General features: G+C 40.5%; 1 protein-coding gene across 1 annotated transcript in view; it reads right to left on the bottom strand.

Moving 5' to 3' along the window:
* Nucleotides 1-846: 846 nt before the first annotated feature.
* The window catches only part of CNTNAP5 (contactin associated protein family member 5), a 417,358-nt gene continuing 403,741 nt past the window's right edge, over nt 847-14,463 (bottom strand). The window contains exons 22-24 of the mRNA XM_063116699.1: nt 7,943-8,161; nt 3,429-3,500; nt 847-1,800 (exon numbers count right to left, since the gene is read on the bottom strand). Coding sequence (XP_062972769.1) covers nt 1,604-1,800; nt 3,429-3,500; nt 7,943-8,161 — 488 coding nt within the window. The 3' untranslated portion in view covers nt 847-1,603. The remainder of the gene's footprint in view (nt 1,801-3,428; nt 3,501-7,942; nt 8,162-14,463) is intronic.

Here is a 14,463-nt window from a genome sequence, read left to right as displayed (position 1 = left end):
AAGCCAGAAAACCAGGCCGTGTTCAGAAGACACCCTAATCCATGGCTTTAACCACAGTGAATTAGGCCTTTTGCTTTATTCACTGTGGTTAAAGCCATGGTTTAGGGTGTCTTCTGAACACAGCCTGGCTTTCTGGCTTAACCACTGTAGTTAAAGCCATGGTTTAGGGTGTCTTCTGAACACAGCCTGGCTTTCTGGCTTAACCACTGTAGTTAAAGCCATGGTTTAAGGTGTCTTCTGAACGCGGCCATCGATTTTAAGTAGGGATGTTGGAGAAATCTACCACAGATTCAAATGGGGTGGGATTTCTATGAATCTGACCTGCAGAATATGCAGTGCATTGGCTTTTTCTGAACTATGGGGATTTGTGGACCTGTTCTTTTTTATTTTTTGAGGGGGGGAGGTATGCAAATTTGCACCTGCCTTTATGCACATTAGTGCAAGTGTGCATTAGCATTAATGCAGTCTTGCGCAAGTGGAGCAAAATTCTCATACAGCCATGGAAAAAAATCTGATTCTGTCAATGTATAGGCGATGGAAGAAAAGACACCTAACAATCTGCGAAACACAGATGGAATGGACTTAACAAAATCCAGACATCCCTACATTTAAGTGGTAGTGGAGCTGCAATAAGCAGTAGCCCACTGGCATTCCTCACTGAAAAGAGAATGGCCCAATGGGAATGATGCTGCATTATCTCAGAATGTCATTCCCAGGAACATTCTTGGTGTACACATAAAAAAAAGACATAGCTCATTCTCACTTGGTCATTCTGTTTGAAATGAGGAATGCCAACAGACTGCTGCTTATTGCAGCTCTGCAGCTGCCTGAAGTGGAGTCAAACTCCCCCCACCCTATAAAAGTAAGACTACAACCTCCTGTTGTCTCATCTCTGTTCCCAAAAGCCTACACCACCCCTGAAAAATATTGCAATTTCATCCACCCACAAAAGTTTGCCCCAGACCTAATTTGGAACACTGTTTTCATCAAGGGTGCTACATTAAAAAGAATAAAGGGGAATCTTCCAGTCACAAAAGTTACAATAAAATGGTAAGGGGAAAGAAAAGGGGGTCAAACGAAAAGTCATTCCAGATCCTCAGCTTGAAAAAATCATCACAGCACCACAAACATGAAACGGAATTATTATGCTAGTTTTCAAAACAAAGGATTTGACTCCTCTTAAACATTTTTAATGATATAATTTGGTCTTATTCTTTCCCACTACCTTGTTGCAATAGCTGAGATGCTACATAGTTAGCTTGTACACTTTACCTCTAGTATATATCACTCAGGTCCGACATAAAATGGTGAATTAAATGAGTCCAGAAAGCAACATTTCAGAAATCCAGGAAATCAACAATCAACCATGCACATTATGAGGAACTCAGGTGAAACCCACGGCTGCTTGAGCTGTTAGGTGTTAACTGTGCTGTGTTTGGGAAAGAGACTGAGGCGCTGGAGCTGCTGTCACTTTCTTCTGTGCAAAGTGGGTTCTTTCCAAAAAGGTGGGGGAATTCCAAAGAGATGGATGGGTTAAAAAATAACAATAATCAGTATCGTAATCAAAGAAATGCCAAAGTGTAACAAGGAGCTGGAGAGTCCACTAGATGAAGTATTCTCGTTTGCACTCGCTCACTGTGTTCTGCAAGTCAACGTCAGCCTTAAAAGAACTGTCAAGGTGCTCTGGATATTCCTTTTCCTTTGTCTGGCTGCTCCGATGCGTCTGTTTGTGCTGGTAAAGAAATCTGCTCATAATGGCCACAATGCAAAAGATGATAAAGATCACCACTGCTATAACACCTGAGGAAGAGGTGAAAAGAGACACAAGTGTAAAGGGAAGAACAGAGTGAGGACTAGGTATGGGTGAATCGGTCCACTTTAATTTCCATTTCGCCAGACGTAAATTTGGTTAATCTCAAACATTGAACATTTCTCTGGTTTTAATTTCAGTTTGTCCTGAACTTTGAGAATTGTTTTTAAAAGAGCTTGCAGGATAATTCATAAGCATTTTTTATGCACATTTGTCCGAATATCTGCATTTTAATGTATTTCTACATAATAACATTTTTCCTAATATGCATTTTTGAACATAATTTCCCCTAATACGCACATTTTTGTATGGTTTTTTTGAATGAAGAACGCCACTGGAAAATTGGGAGATGTGCAAATTTTGAACAACTGAATTTTGTTTTGCATAGCAGTTCAAAAGATAACTTATGGAACAAATTTCACCTCGTCCCCAGTGAGGTGAATAGATTTCACTTAGTAATGAATTGCATCATGCTCTGAAGGGTGGGATACAAATGTTTTAAATAAATAAATAAAACTTTTGTAGCACTTGAAATCAGCTTTATTTGGTCCTTCGGTCTGGTTTCATTACTGCACTAGCCAATTCTGGTTGCACCATTGCAGCAAATAGTGTCGACTTGATACAAAGCCATAGTCATTGTGAAACATTTTGCTGGGGTTTTACCAGACAGAGCTGTATCCAATGGTGCCTATCGATCAGCAGAATGGATATCACTGACAGAATGGATTAACCCTTACAGCCATCCACATCCCACATGCCCTCCAATTTGGCTCCAATTCGGGTTAGAGAGGTTAAGGGAAATGAAGGGGAAGGGGAAATTCCATTGTGTTTGCTCACATGATATTGGACGTAGCCCAAAACCTCTTCTGCCAGAAGAAAGAGGCCTTTCATGCTTCTAAAGTTATCCAGCTGCAAGTGGGTGGTTAACCCACTGGATTGGGATAGGCAAATCTAATGGATATGGTGCTAATTTAATTATGTTCCCTTGGGTATTGTAAATCATCTTGCTTAATTATGAAGACCAATGGGTCATAAAATTTGATTACTCTTTACTTAACAGTGCTTTGAGACAAAGCAGATGATACTTCAAGAAAACTGTTCTCATTTTAAATGGCTAAACTTGTAGTTATCTTCTTGGGTCTATCCTGTAGCGCATAAATCAAATTGAAACAATATTCTAAGGTTTGGCGCAGACCATAGATTGATATAATTTCATTATAATTGCATTTCTTATTTCAGTTTCAATCCCTTTCCTGATAAATGTTCTTTTTAATAATTTTGAACACTGAGGTTGTAATCCTGGGGTCTCTGGGGGTGTCCCAGTGACCATAGTATAGATTGGATCTCCCCCTCTGAAGGTGGATAAGAAAGGTCCATCCTTGGAGGAAGAGATGTGACTTCAGAAGCTCCCTTTTCTAAATCTCATGGAAATATGTGAGGTCCAAAGTTGAGAGAGGCACAAGGGGGGGGATGGTGTATATTGGGAGGTCCCTGGAGCTGGAACATATAATTTCCCTCCCATCAGTTCCAGAAGGTAATATAATAGTAGCAGGCAAAGAAAACAGAAACAGCCATCTTAGAGAAGAGTTTCTTGCTCAGCTTTTAAAAAATAGGTTACCTCCAATGACAGCTGAATCACTCCTTACAGTATTGGTGAGTGGCTCTTTCTCATCTGCCTTCCCAAATGGATCTGCAATTAATGAAGAATACAAAGATCATTTGCATATCCAATGTGTTCCTGTAAGCATCTTACTCTTGCAAACCAGGCACCAAAGATACCCTTTTGGTAACAGAGAGTAAGGTAAGCAGAAACAGCTAGCTGTATCCTCACCTTCAAGTTGTCCTTCTTAGGCTGTCTAAAAAAGACAGCTACCCTAAGCTCAACATTTATTTCAGAATAATTAAAGGTAAGATTCTTAGTGAGGCATGCAAATATTTGGAATTTCTGGGAACAAAGCAAACCACCAGACCATCAGCACCATATTTTCCATAAATGTTATAATGTGTAACTATAAAAATGACAAAAAACGCAACACCATAGTAGAAGAGAAAGGAAATGCAAGAGTTTAAAAAAGTTGTGTCACTTTATTGCACATATATACAATTATGATTTAGGTGGATTAGAAGTTTCCATGTTGCAGTTCTGTGCACACTTACCAGGGAGTAAGGCCTATTGAATGCAATGAGACATACTTATGAATAGACATGAATAGGATTACACTGCTAGATAATCAAATGTTTGGATAAACATGAATGCTTTTATATTGCAGTTTTAGACTTTTGTATTTTTTATTGTTTTATGTTGTACTTTGTGGTTTTAATTTTTGAGAGCTTCTGCTATTGGGCAGTATAGAAATGTAATAGATGATAAATAAATAAATAAATAAATAAATAAATAAATAAATACTTTTTTTCTCCACTGACATGTTCTTGAATACCTAACAATTTCATAAAATTGATGGCTGAATAGCAAGTAGTTTTACTGTAAATTGCCTTGCCACATAATGAATTATGCTGGCTTAGCCAGGAACATGATGGTGTTATTCCTCGCTTTGTGATGAAACACTTTGGTTGTAAAATGTGGCATGTTTATCTTGCTCAATATGATTATATTATAACTTTCCAAGTTCAGATGGTGACACAAAATTATCCTGTTCAGACAACCTCCTAAGCCATGGTCGTTAAGCATTTTGAGCTAAACATTATGGCTTAGCGTGTCACGTGAATCATTCCTAACCATGGTGGCTACATAACCATTGTTTAAACATGCTCACTATTTCCTGAAAAAGGGTTAGTGGCCACTTCTTCTGATACTCCTGCTCCTCCTGCCTTCCCACCATCCACCTTGTGCACCCTTCCAAACGACCACTTTTGCTGGCTGCCAGCCACCTAGCCTTCGCTTCTGCTGCAAATGCACTGCTGCTGCTGCTGCTGCTTAACTCAGAGAGAGGAAGCAGGAAGTTGGCAGATTGAGAGAGAGGTCTGCCAACTTCTTGCTTCCTGAGTGCAGAAGAGGTGAGCAGTGACTGAGTGGTGGAAGGAGGTGACTGTCAGGGCAAGGTGGTGGGGTCCTAGTAGGCGTCACATCACTGCCCGCTGGTGGGTGGAATACCAAAAATGTGCAGGCATTTGGGGGTAGTTTTTGCTCTAGAAAAAGCATTTAAAAACTTTGAGCACTATCTTACACTGTCTGTGCACTAGCGGGACCCATGGCGACTCCAACAACTGTTCTTAAGGTAATGGGAAACAAGTGGAAAAAATTGTCCCTGAAAAAGTTCCAGGTCAGTGGAGCTCACAGAAGAGAGCCCCTCTGAGCTGTCCTGATCCAAAAATGAGTGCTTCTGTTTATTTCAAGGCTTGCTTTAGGCAGTGCTAACTCCTCGTTGCACTAGCAATGGGTCCCACTGATGCAACATAGTGAGTGGAAGCGAAGGAGCAGTAATGAATACTGCCCATTGCTCGGTGAGATGAGGTTACCTGAGCTAAAAAAAATAATGCATGATATATAAAACATTATTTTCAGGTGCTTTTAATATTGCTTCCCTTGGGTTTTATGCAGTTATGTATATACATTTATAAATGTGTGCCATTTTGATGATGATGATAATGATTAGAAAAGCAACTCTCAAGTGTGTGGGTGGGTGTGAACACACACACATATTTCAGAATTGAGGCCAACAGGCCTTAGTGTTTCCTAAAATTATTATTTACTCAATTAGAAATCAGATTAGGGAAGCATACAGAGGTTTTTGCTGCAGAGAAGCAGATGGCAAGTGATGGAAGAAGCTTCCCCAGCAGGGCCCTTGCAAATTCTGAAATCAAGGGAAACAACGGGTTTACTGAAGTCATAGTGGGATGCCCTCTTTTTTTAATATAAATGTAGATCATAATACGAAGACAAAATTGTACTGAAGGTTATCTTTACAGATGGAAAGTGTATGATATTTCGAAGACTGTTCTAACTTCAATAATATGTATATGTTGCTGTATGATACATTTTGCAGATGTGTAGGGTATGTTATTGAAATACACATGTCTACCCTCCAAATCATTAGCAAATAAAAGTGTGGGTCTTTCATATAGCTCCATTTGCTGTCCTTTTGGAGTTTTATTCCTGCAGTGTCAGGAATGTGTGATGTGCGAGATGGACCTCTGAAGGAAACCATGCACCACCATTGTGTTGTGATCAAAGGGAGGGGAGAAAGCCCTCACATACCAGTAATCATTGAGAAATAAGTGGAGATATGTCTAAGATACTTTTTCTAATTTGTCAAAAAGACATTGTCATGCCAACTGATTTTTTTTCTTTACAGTGTCTTTTTTGTTCATCATCAAGAGTATTAGCAAGCAAGAGTAGGCTTGCATTAGCATGTGCACGTATTTGTGTGTGAGAAAGAGAGCACACAATTTATTTACACATACCCAGAAAAAGCACTTAAGGATAGTGCCAGTTGATATTAACAAGAAATGCTTTCTCTGTAAGTCACAGCAGGACAATCTAGCCACAAAAAGAGAGCATCATTCACCATTGAGTGATCATAATTTATTTTCGCTTTGTAGGGGATGTTAACGTCATCTCTTGTTTTCTGCATATATCTTGGTACAAGGCAGGATGAAGTGGGGGTCTGATGCAAATGTTGTTGGAACAGTGTTGGAACAAAAGAATCTAGGATGGATTCTTAAATTGAGAATCTGGACATGCCAGTATTTCAGGACATGGAGCTGGGGATAATAACACAAGATGGATGCTAGATTTTCATATTTAGAGCATCATCAGACAAGCGTTTTATTGCACGCTTGCTACTGCCCACTTATGGATCACACATCCTTTAGACACTGGTGGCCGCCTCCCACACACCTCCTGCTCCTTCTGCTCATTTTTCCTTTGCATCCCTTTTAATCCATCTTTTTTTTTTTAAAGGAACATGCCACCATTTCCTGCTGTGTGCAGGCAAAGCGGCATAATATAAATGGCCCCTGAATGGGCCATGAGTGGTCATTGCTGCTTCCTCTTTCTCTCCCCATGTAAAGAGACCATCACTATTGTGGGAAAGCAGCAGGAGGCCATAGCGACGGTAGGGAAACTCAAAAATCCACCCATCTGATGATGCTGTTATATATGCAATTCATATTCTATACAATTGAGGCAGGCTTTATAGGATAGTTGAGTTGTTTTTAGTGGCCTTTGAGTTTGTTCTGTTCTTGTCTCTTGTCCTGTCTGGTTTTAAAGAGAGTCGTATTACTTGCTAATGATGATCCCAGCAGTTCATTTCTCGCCTGTAGTCATTAAATAGCCCCTTGGGTATCTTAAGTGCTTTGTATGTTAGGAAGAAGAAGAACACACTGTGGAGCTAGTATTATTTTTATCATAGATTGGAAGCGCAGAACTGGCGGCTCATAGGCAGGAGCCTCCTGCAGAATTGCCATTCATGGGAAATATGTCCATGTGCCGTTGACGGCTCAAGGAGCAAACTGGTGATACCAGTCAGAAATAGGTTTATTATATGTAACTAGCAAAATGTCAGTCAAATAAAATGTGTATCAAAATGTGGCCCAGGAAGAACGGAGATTTTGCTAGGGATGGATGAGAAATTTGCATTGTCAAGGTTGACAATGTTTTTGTTTTTTAATGGATTTATCTGACCAAGTTGTGTGCAGTTTGCAGTAGGAAATCTTACATTTCTGGGCTTGCAATGCATTCCACAAAAGAAAGAGTTGCATCCGACCACATGTATGCATTTGAAAATGCACACAAACACAGTTTAGTTAATGGGGGTATGTGTCCAGTAATGCATTCATTTGAAAAAATGCACATAAAATATGTATGGATATTTTTCTTTAACTCCACCATGACCACTACAATCATCACACTCTCACACACACACACACATACACACACAAAAAAAAAATCTGCATGGAACCAGTATAGAACCGACTTGAAGATAGGAAATGGAAAAATGGATTTCAACAGTGCCCATCTCTACTCCTTGCATAATGCAGTTTGGGGGAAGGTTCTCCAACTGTTTAGGAGGTAATTTCTTCTGTTTGCCATAGCTCAGTTGTCTAATAAAAAGCAGAGCTATTGAAGAGAGGTATTACAAAGTAAACTTTCTGTAAAATTGTTGAACATACCTGATGAAGAATATATTGTAGTTGCTGTATTTGCATCAACTTCAACCAAAGATCTGCAGTTTGATTCGGACAAAGAACCCAGGACTGTCACAGGTGCTATACTGGGATGCCGCAAAGCAGCTTTCAGTGGAGCTATGTGGTTGTACTGGACAGATGACATACATCCTACAAATCCAAAGGAATTTGCTTTGGAGACTTCCAGATCTAGACCCTGACTATCTGTAAAATATAAAGCAAAAGAAGGCTGTTTGACCTGTCCTTCTTTATACAAATTAAAGAGCATTTCAGATTAATTTCCTTCCATTTAACTTAGGGGTAGGTAACATGTAGCCCTCCAGATATTTTGGCTTACAGCTCCTATCAGCCCTAGCCAGCATAGCTCATGATGAGGAATGATGGGAATTGTAGGCCAAAACATCTGGAGGGCCACAGTTGTCCACCACTCATTGGCCAGCTTCTAACTCAATCATTTCCATACAATCTTAAATCCATGTATCAATGCATGGCATAAAGTTACCATTGCATTTTTTAAGTATAAATTAAGAGGGACTCTGGCTAGGTTCTAGGGAAAATAAACAATGAAAGTCAATGTGGTCCATAAAGAAAGACTGGGATTTGGGGGCAGTTTCCTGGGCAGTTCACAAAAAGTTAAAACTCAAAAGCACAACTTAAAGAGGTCCTTTACTCTTTGACAGTCATCACCTTTGCTCAGAGAAATATAGTATCTGAACTTTCTCCTAGGAAAAAAATGAGAACAAAAATGTCAACATTAAACATAATGTGCACCATAAATAATGTTCCCAGTTCCCAAAGTTAAGGCACTAAAATTAGCGAACATATCCTAAGAATTCTGCAACTAACAAATTATATATTTGATCAGATGAGTGTTTTATTGCACGCTTGTTACTGAGCTCTCACAGATTTTTGTGGGTCCTATTCACGTCATCATCTGTGTCCTGTGTGCTTCCTGCCCCTTCTAGCCTTCCTCAGGTGACCAAAAAAAAAAAAAAAAAAAAAGTCTCTGGTAAGTCTGACTTGGTTTTTGAGATGGAACCTGCTGCTATCCAATGCAGTGTGCAGGAGAAGCAACATGATGAAAATGGCCCACTGAATGGGCCATGTACACATTGTTTACTTCCTCTTTCGAAAGTGGAAGTATTATTTATTTATTTATTTATTTACGTTTATATCCCACCTTTTTTCCTCCAAGGAACCCAAGGTGGCGTACATCCTCCTCCTCCTCTCCATTTTATCCTCACAACAACAACCCTGTGAGGTAAGCTGGGCTGAAAGTCTGTGACCGGCCCAAAGTGACCCAGTGGGTTTCCATGGCCGAGTGGGCACTAGAACCTGGATCTCCTGACTCCCAGTCCGACACTGTAGCCACTACACCACACTGGCTCTCACAATGAGGGACAAAAGTGTGTGCAGGTGGAGAAGCAACTGTAAGGAAACACAATTTCCCCCCATGTGATGAGGCTCTAAATGTAATGCATTCTGGGATTTATTTATTTATATATTGCCTTTCTGCCAAAAATGACACTCAGTGCAGCTTACAATCACTAATAAAACTCAATAATAACAATAATAATAACAACAAATGTGTTAACCACAATCAAAAACACTTAAAAGCATAACAATTACAGAATAAAAACAGCCTCCAATGCAACAGACCTTCTTACACACCAAAGAGCCACTTGAACAAAGCAATTGTTGCCTGCTGTCAAAAGGACAGCAGGGAGGGAGTGAACCCAGCCACTCTCAATAGAGAGTTCCACAGCCAGGGAGTAGCTGCCGAGAAGGCCCTCTTTTGTGTGGTCACCAAACACACTTCTGAAGGCAGCAATCTCAAAAGAAGGGCTTCTCCAGAAGATTTTAAGAACTGGGCAGGCAGAGGAGGCAGTTTTTAAGATATTAGATTTTCCTCTTGTCACTTGTCATCTGTTGACCCTGAACTGAAAGACTGGGTTTTTTCATTAACTGTTGGTTTTTTGTATGGTTCTTCTGATGACTTCAACTGTTATTGTCTGCTGATTCATGGCTATGCCCCTGATTGTGTTATTAAGTCTCTCTCTCTCTCTCCCCCCCCCGCCTCTTTCTCTCTGTGTGTGTGTTTAAGACAGCAAAAATACGGTGGGTGGGGAGCCTATACTCTCTTGAAAGATTTGGGGAAAAGGAAATACTCTTTAAAATCAAGCTGTAAATATCAACACCATCCTTGTTTGAAAATAAAACAATTCCCTTAAAGTACATTTTCTTCTTGTTTCTGTTGTGCAGTATTCAGCTGACTTGTTTTTGGCCTTTTAAAAAAAGCTCTTACAGCACCATAAGCCTTACAAACACGCCCAGCATAGCTTGGGCGTGGTGAGGTCGTTGAGGGTGGGGGTGGCACGACGAGCATGGAGGTCATCCATTGGATGTCCCCTCATCAGGCCACCAAGGAGGGGAGGGGTCCCCACGCTTATTTAAGGGGAGAAAACTTACCCTCCCCTCCTCCTTCTTTCAAAGCGGCTCCCTCCCGCCCTTCCCTGTAGGTAGTGTGGTTTATCGGTTGTCACTAGGAGGCCAAGTAGGAATTTTTTACTTATTACCTACTGTTAAGGTCATACGTTTTTTCACCTACTAGACTAAGGTGTAATAAATAGGTTAATTGGCGTTCTGTTTTGGTCACATTGGTTGGCAGGGAAGTGGACATCTCCATGTGGTTAGGGCTGGTGAGCATTCCACAGCACCTAGCGGTGATGGGTAAACACCTGAGGCTCAACAGCTACGAACCCTATGGTCCAGCTGGAGAGATAAGGGTTACCCTTGAGACCGACCCTTCTCACTCACCCGCACACTTACATCACGTGGAGGGGTGACACCGGAAGGTCTCCCACCTCGAAAGGGGGAGCCAAAGGGTGGCAGAACATTTCGTGCCACCCTCTGGACAGGAATGTTTCGCCCACGAGAATACGGATTCATTCCGTTATAGAGGAGATGCCTGCTTAGGTTACCCTTCTGCAGTTGTGTTCAATAAATGTGGCCCAGTTCTAACCCAAACTATTGTGTCGCCTCATTATTTCCACACTCCACTCACCGCAACCTCTGCCTGTTTACTCTAAAGTAAATCCAGTACTGTTCAATGGAGCATAGGATTATTTTACCCTTAATCCAGGATGGGAAACCTATGGGCCACAGCCCACAAGCATTTCTCACCTGGCCTGCAAAATTTTATATTTCCTTATTACTCTCTGATAAGATTCCCTATATTACCAATAAAGTAGCTAAATTTTGTGCGATTGCAATAACATGCCGTACCTTTTTAGCCCCTGAGTGTACTCTGTGATTTTAGATGGATTTGTTGATATAATTGTTTTGAACTCTGACTTTCTAGATGTTGGTAGTTTTAATGTGTTAACATATTTTGTATAGAGTGTTTGTTAAATGTACTGTTGGTATTGGTCAATGACCGTAATAAAATATATTCATTCATTCACCTGGTCTTCCAGCTTCTTCACCAGGCCCCACCATCTCTTCCTCAGGAAAAGCTTTTATCCCCAATCAGCAGCTGAGGGAAGATAACAGCTTGTAGAGGAGATGGGGCAAGACATGGGGAGGAAGCTGTTGGGTGATTCAGTCCTGCTTACTTTTGATGCTTGTCCTGCTTATTTGGGGTAGATATGGAAAGGTTTGATAATTTGGATGCTACTTGAAAATGCTGATGAGTGATTCAGTTCTGCTTACTTGTGAGTAGACATGCAGAGGCTTGGTATTTGGGATGCAATTGGAAAGTGCTACTGACTTATTCAATCTTGCTCACTTCAGAGTAGGCTTTAAATTAGTATGAGTCCCATTTTGGCCCCACCCACACTGCCTTTGGCTCTTCCCATAGATATAACGTCACCCCTGAACCTTTCTCAAATTGGAATTTAACAGTTAGGTATACGAGTTGTGACAATATTTAACAGAAGAAAAGTGTGATCCTTAATCACTTCTCAGGTGAATCAAATGGCATGTGTAATGCACAAAGAAGTGTAGGGAAATTAAAAGCCAATTTTAAAAAAATATCTTTGGGAGGTTATTGTGTAAGATAACTAATAAATATAAGAGGATGTTTACTGTTGCTAGTTGCAAAGCTCCAGTAACAAAGTTCCCAACTAAGACCAAGATAATACAATTATCACAGAGATTCCAAAGCCACTGACCTTTCCCTTTTTTAATAACCCACTGCAGGATGTTTAATAACCATAAGTTTCCAGGAGGCTGTGTTTTACATGTTCATTCAAATTCAGCAACTCCAGCATCATGATGCCCTATAAGAGAATACCAAAGGCAAAGAGGGGGAAATACCACCTCCTAAGATGTCATATTCATTTTCTTCTACACCCTGGGGCTTTGGAAAGCATGAATCACTTACAGACCTGTTGACCTCATTGCCCTTGTGTAATCACAATACACGCCAGCTGGATATTGAGCCACTGGAGGCCCATATGGAACCCACTTTCTCAACACACATAAACACACACACACAGTCTGATGACATCTCAAAGACCTACAGCTTTATTTGTCATCCACTTTTTATTGTGTTTTTTTTTAATAATCTCAAGTTGCAATAAATCCATTTGTCTTCAAGGTGCCACAACACTGTGTATATGTTTTTTGTTTTGTTTTTTTGCTTTTGAGAGAGAGAGAGAGAGAGAGAGATTGTAGAGCTGAATTTAGAGAGAGAGCTGAATTTTCTGATACACTAAACTGAATTGACAGGCATGTGAATTTTAATATACCAGTTTTAAACTATGTCAATGGCCCCGTACTCCATTTTAGCCTTTGAAGTTCAGGAACATGAAGGAAGATGTATGTTGCATTAGATTGAGAAGAACTTTAAATATGGTTGTGTATGTTTGATGGTTTATTTATTCTTTTATTCATTTATTACATTTATATCCAACCTTTTTTCCTCCAGGGAACCCAAGGTGGTGTACTCCCCATGTTATCCTCACAACAACAACCCTGTGAGGTAGGTTGGGCTGAGAGTCTGTGACTAGCCCAAAGTCACCCAGTAGGTTTCCATGGCTGACTAGAACCCAGATCTCCCGACTTCCAGTCGAACACCTTAGCCACTACACCACACTGGCTCTCTCACACTGGTTTGTTTTCTCCTCTGCTGTACTTTCTCACATAAAGTTCCAATCAGTCTCATAAGGTGATTTTTAAAAATATTTTTGACCAGTTAACAAAATTGAAACAATGCTTATGTCTCTGCCTTCTAGGTAGGAAGTGATTGCTAGCAGTTCCTAGATTGAGTCAAAGTTGCTAAATCAACTACAGGATTCTTGGAGGATTAAGAAAGACAAGAATCATATACCAATTAAGCCTTTCCCACCCCTGACTGGAGTGACCCTGACTGGGATTGTTGTCCTTACACTGCTGATCATCTGGGCTATGGGGAATAGTTGGTGGGTCTCCCCAGGGCTTGGCAGGCCACATGGAGAGCAGCAGATGACATATGCGGTTTTTTGTTTGCCCACCGCCAGATAATCAACAGCACCTGAGCTGGACTGCTACTACCATCTCGTGACTTTACATTTTTTCCAAGCCTGCCTAGAAGCTCTGGAACAGTGTATGAAATCAGACAAGAAGCTCTTCCAACAGCTCCTTATACAGAAAGCTCAGAATCTCCAATGCTAACAGTACGCTCAGTATATCCCCTTAATTCAAATTAATAATATAATAACAAGATTTCCTTTCATACTGTCCTTTCAAATTGATGGCTGCAATCGTAGCCTGGCTCAGTCACAAATTAGATGGTAGAGAGAAGCATAGTAATTAGCAATGAATTTCTGCACCAGAGCACACAAGCGAGGCAGAAAATCACCCTCAGGCGTACAAGTTTCCGAGCACTGCCACTAAACATAAAACTGGGTCCTTGGGGCTCTGTGGAAAGTGAGTCTGCAGTTAGAAAACACTGGCCATATTTTTCTTCACCATGTGTGGAGAACAAACTCAACATTCAGATGTTGAGGTTGTGCCTCATTCTTTAAAGGTGAGTCCAGACCATCGGCTTTTTAAGCAAACTGTTACCAGAGATCTTTGTGCAAGGAGGTGGCACAATTGCACCATGTTCCATGATTTATCTCTGTTTTAATGACATTCCTTTTTTTCCCTTGTTAAAGCTTATGCCTCCAAAAGGAGTTAATTTTTTCATAATTCTTAAAATATTTGTTAGAGAGTACACAAAACCCATGAACCTCTAGTGTAAGAGGCAGTTTTCCTGGAAAAAAGATATAGCTAAAAGATATAGCTAAGTTATATGTTATTTTGATAGAGGAAAGATCTCCAACATATTGTCAATGTTCATATCTTAGCACACAAGTGGAAAAAATTACCATGAGTACCGCAATAGGAACGAAGGAAAGAAGAACAACAGCTAGGAAATCACCCCAATATGGGCCAAGATTTATGGAGGAGCCATACTCATTAGTAGAGTACATGCTTTGCATGCAGAAAATCCCAGGTTCGTTGCGAGCGACGCCTTAGTT

This window comes from Elgaria multicarinata, chromosome 2 (genome assembly GCF_023053635.1).
Source record: "Elgaria multicarinata webbii isolate HBS135686 ecotype San Diego chromosome 2, rElgMul1.1.pri, whole genome shotgun sequence".
Lineage (NCBI taxonomy): Eukaryota > Metazoa > Chordata > Lepidosauria > Squamata > Anguidae > Elgaria > Elgaria multicarinata.
Note: the sequence above shows the minus strand (reverse complement) of the source record. Positions and strands in the feature narration are given on the sequence as shown.